This window comes from Corticium candelabrum, chromosome 13, assembly GCF_963422355.1.
Source record: "Corticium candelabrum chromosome 13, ooCorCand1.1, whole genome shotgun sequence".
Classification (NCBI taxonomy): Eukaryota; Metazoa; Porifera; class Homoscleromorpha; order Homosclerophorida; family Plakinidae; genus Corticium; species Corticium candelabrum.
In genome coordinates this window covers 4547237-4552117 of record NC_085097.1, presented here as the reverse complement: position 1 = coordinate 4552117, position 4881 = coordinate 4547237, and the positions used below count along the sequence as shown (strand labels likewise).

Genomic DNA, 4881 nt, shown 5'->3' with positions numbered 1-4881 from the left:
CTTCAAAACGCGTTCTTTCAGAGCGTGGAGCTCGTGATGTATACCACACCAGTGGTGGCTCTGGAAAACAGATACACATCGTCCATGCATGTGGGTCTGCAGCTAGCCACCTCCCCCCATACATCCTATATCCTGGTAAAATTAATACAATTTTAGTTAAAGCTAATTTTTCAGAGACAAGTGGTAAATTGCCTCCCTTCATTCTGGGCAAAAATATATGGGATAGGTGGTGTTTGAATGGACCCAAGGGAGTCCTTTATGGTGCGAGTGAGTCAGGATGGATGGAAAGAGACAACTTCTGTAGCTGGTTTGAGACGCTTTTCATACAATCTGTGAGATATCTGATTGAGACAGGCCCAGTAGTTCTATTTATGGATGGCCATGCTTTCCATCTTGGACTGAAAGTCATTCAAAAGGCTAGGAAGAACAACATCCACCTAATAGCAGTGCAATCCCATACCACACACATCACTCAGCCACTTGATGTTGGCTTGTTTGGACCCATGAAGTCGAAATGGCGTGCAATAAATGATGACTTGCGAAGGAAAACTTCTGCAGCAGTAGTTGACAAAGCTATCTTCCCATCTGTCGTGGCTCAGTTATGGGATTGCGATTGGTCTAAAGCCTTGATAGGTGGCTTTTCCAAAACTGGAATATTTCTGTTTTCCCCATACGCCATCCCAAATGAAAATTTGTCGCCATCTGAAGTCTTTTCTGATGACAAAGACGACGACAGCAAGCAAGTACTGAATGACTCTTCACTGGACACTGATGTAGAGAATATCTTTAAAGGAACGGTTACAATCACACCAACTACACCAATGGCAAAGACTTACCCCAAGAAACACTTCACCAAGGTCTTACAAGGTGCACGTGACCAGAAAACAAAGTCCAAGGGAGCTGTAGGAAGGAAGAAAGTAGGATTAACCCATTACGGAGAAACCTTGACATCCGATGAAGTGTTCTTTCGCTTGCGAGAGCAAGCTGAAAAAAATCAAAAGCAGGAACGACCGTCACAGCATCAAAACTGAAGAAAGCAAAAAATCGCCAAATGCCACTCCAACACGTGTTGCTACAGACTGTAAACAAGACGACAATAACTGCCAAGGTTGTCAACTCTCTTTTAAAGACGACAGTTACGAAGAACATTCCACATGGATTGGTTGCACTTCGTTTTGGAGATGGTATCATTTCCGGTGTGGGGGCCTCACTGAATTGCCAAAAGAGACGGAGGATTGGTACTGTGAGCACTGCTTGTAGCATAGATCAATGTTTAGCTGTCAAATACGGTGTAACTTGTTCTGAACTGCGTAACAAGTAGTTTCCACAGTCTAGTTTCACTGTTGAAATCTTCCTGCTATTGTAAGTAATACACATCAACGTAAGAAGTACTACCTGCCAAGTGTTACAACCATTCGAAAAGTCGTAGTTGCCAGAACAAAACTCTGTTTACGAAGTTGCCCCACCCACAAGATTAGCAGTGTCGACGAAAGTCTCGAATTACCTCAAGAACCATTAAGATTTTAGAGATGACTGCCCACGTGCTGATTGGCAGAAGGCTACTGCTCCACACGGTAGTAAAATCAAGCGACTACAACACTCACACGTAGCAACATACGGGCATGTTCTAAATTGTTCAAGGAGTTGCCCCGGATTACCTTACCGGAAGTGCATGGTTACTCAAGAATGCACGCCGATTTCAAGGTGAAGCCCGGAGTTTTGAATATTGTCACTTTGCAGACGTAGCAATTGATGATGAAATAAGATTATAGAGGAAAGTTAATAGAAATAAGTTTTTTCATAAAATCGGTCTGTGTCGGGAGTCATGCCTTTTAATTCATTAAGTTAGTCTACTGTAGACAGAACAAACAGTGTTGCTAATAGAAAGCAGCAGAAATGTTCAAACGCCTTTGTAACAGCTAAGTTCAAGTAATGGATGCGATTTCAGATTTTAGAAATGAACATTTAGAAAGTGAACTCTACTTATTTATTATTTATATTTGTCTATTAACAAAGCAAATTTGACGTCATATTGGCGTCAATTAGTCTACAACTTCGAATTTGAAATCCAGCTTATCTGTCCGTTTGTATACTGTGTTTAGTTACAAAACAAACTTTAGTTACATACAGCTCCGGACAACTCTGAATATATGTCATAACGTTAAAGTCAGTCATGCAGACACTGTCACAATCAAAACGTGGGTTTTTAGAACTTTCTCAAATCCTTTTGGAATACGCATCGCTATCCAACCATTAACTAGAGCTGCTTTCCAAGGCTTGCAAGCTGAGTAAAATGCACTCAAAAATAACCAAAAAATCATGAACGTCTATATATACAATCAGCCTTTGTCAGTTCAAAAATAATCCATAGTCAAATTTTTATACAAAAATTTTATGTTGGTAGAGAATTTTAAATTAAAACGGTACGGCCACGCCCTCTTTTGTACTGATATTAATTGGGTTTATCATCATGCATTCCGATATCAGACAATACTTCGGAATCGTTTGACGAAGAGAACTTGAAGCATCTCACAGCAATCGAAGGTCTTGATCGAAGGAGCCAATTTCAATGGCAGTCTAAAGGGTATATGATTTTATTGATGTGTGTGCTAATAGAGCCGGAAAACTAAAATTACTAAAAGAGGTTACGTATATATAGATAAGCAAATTAGTTACTAAGGAGATCGCCATGCAAACAGTGACATTGTGTACTCATCTTGTGTGACTCTAGCATGTCATGTATTGCAGTACTATAGATAAAGCTATCGACGTTCTCTTAGTGACGTCATTGTAGTTCAAATCTTGGGGCAATTCCCTATAGCAGAGAGATGCCTGTGTAAATCCCTGATAATGGAGATAGACAGAACCTCGCGTGCGAGCGCTATTTTTCGGCTCCTGCTCTATCTACTTAGAGACGAGAAAGTAGGGTTTGCGCATGCCCGCATAATTGAACGTTTCGTGAGTAGACTTGCTAGATGAGCTCTCAACAGCAACGACCTTCTTTCCAACTACGAGCAAGTAGACTGGATGCAGCTGTGTCGAGTAATTCTCCTGGTCGCCATTTGTCGGCTCTGTCTGCCGAGTACGATCGACAAGTGCGGCCGTTCATCGATCTAGTCGACTCCCTGAGAAACAGCGGCGTCGATCAAGACCTCAATCTACCGTCGATCGCAGTTATTGGCGACCAGAGCACTGGCAAGAGCTCCGTGCTTGAAGCTATATCCGGGGTTCACCTTCCTCGTGGACAAGGAATGATGACTAGATGTGCTCTGGAACTGCGAATGAAGAGAGAGGAAACGTCCCAATGGCGTGCGTTACTTCGAACGCAGTCTTTCAAAAAACGTCAACTACAAACTCAAAGTGATGGTCATCACATGACAAAGCCAGAAGACGTTGAAAAGGCGGTGTTGACTGCGCAAGACAAACTTGTGGGGAACAAAAGGGCGATCAGTCAGAAAGAGCGGATCGTACTTGAAGTCACATCACCCGACGTCCCAGATCTCACGCTTATTGATCTACCGGGAATCATTATGAATCCGGCGTCTGATCAACCGTCAGATATTGTCGAGCAAGTAGATCAGTTGATCGAGTCCTACGTTAGTCGTCAAGAAACGATCATATTGTGTGTCATCCCGTGCCACCAGGATATCGCATCGAATAAAGCTCTCAGCGTCGCGAGACAACACGATGAAACGGGTAAACGGACTCTTGGAGTTCTCACTCGTGCTGATCTAACTGAACCAGGCGCAGAAGGCAACCTAGTCGATCTCATCCAGAACAGAGGGGAAAGCCACATCAAGTTAGGATACACCATCGTCAAGTGTAGAAGCCAACAAGACACCATTAATGGAGTGACATTGCAGCAGGCATTGCAGAAAGAGCAATCGTTTTTTGACTCAAACAAGGTACACATGCATGTTCTACTATATAGGAACTGAGCAAACTACTGTCTGTTTCCCATAAGTCTGAACTTTAATATCTCCACTGTTTTTGGACTTTCGCGTGATCCTATAGTGGTATCGTACAAACCGCTACGTCTTAAGCTGGATTTACAATATGGGAACGCTTGAGCGTCGCGTCGCGTGCGTCCAGTCACGTTGTCTTGCGTGGGAGTGGCACGTATCACACGCGTCGTACCATTCACAATACGATTTCAGCGCGCCGTAGACGTCGCTGCCTGAATTATTGAACTGACCACTCGCGCTTCGATTTTCTACTAGCAGAACTCTGCCGGAACCCCCAGCTTACTCAAAATCAATTTCGAGGCGTTCTCCCATGCACCCAGTTCTTTGTACGTCTTGCAGTTGATCATCCACAAGCAAGGACAGCTACCTACACAATCTATAGACCGCTCAACGTCGAGTACAGCGCCCAAATCAATAATCATTGCCCACGGAAGCCACACGTGCATTTATAGTTGGCTGTGGTTGGTCGAAATGAAGGTGCTACTTCCGACGCGACGTGTACAGCTTCCGATTCGACGCTCAAATAGAACTTGGTTCTATTTGGACGCGTCGCGTCGCGAGCGTCGCGTCCGTCGAACGTCGCGTCGCGTAGATCATTTACAATTTGAATTTGTACTACGCGACGTGACACGACGCGACGCACGCGACGCGACGCTCAAGCGTTTGCATATTGTAAATCCAGCTTAACACTTGCACTATCTATAAGTACACCAATTCATTTAACACCTAAATAAACCAAGTACGTCTTGTTGATACAAGCACGACCACGTGCTCGCACAATTAGCATAATTATTAATTGATTCTTAATTTGTATTTCTTATAGGTTTTCTCCAAATTGCCGAATAGTTGCAAAGGAATACCAAGTTTGGCACAGACGTTAACGAAACAGCTTGTAGCTCATATCAGGTCTTGCTTG

The 4881-nt window shown here is 43.4% G+C and overlaps 1 protein-coding gene across 1 annotated transcript in view; it reads left to right on the top strand.

Annotated features, from left to right (window-relative positions):
* Window positions 1-2955: 2955 nt before the first annotated feature.
* The window catches only part of LOC134188841 (interferon-induced GTP-binding protein Mx-like), a 10559-nt gene continuing 8633 nt past the window's right edge, over window positions 2956-4881 (top strand). The window contains exons 1-2 of the mRNA XM_062657045.1: window positions 2956-3905; window positions 4789-4881. The exon at window positions 4789-4881 is cut by the window's right edge and continues 105 nt beyond it. Of these exons, the coding sequence (XP_062513029.1) occupies window positions 2976-3905; window positions 4789-4881 (1023 nt within the window). The 5' untranslated portion in view covers window positions 2956-2975. The remainder of the gene's footprint in view (window positions 3906-4788) is intronic.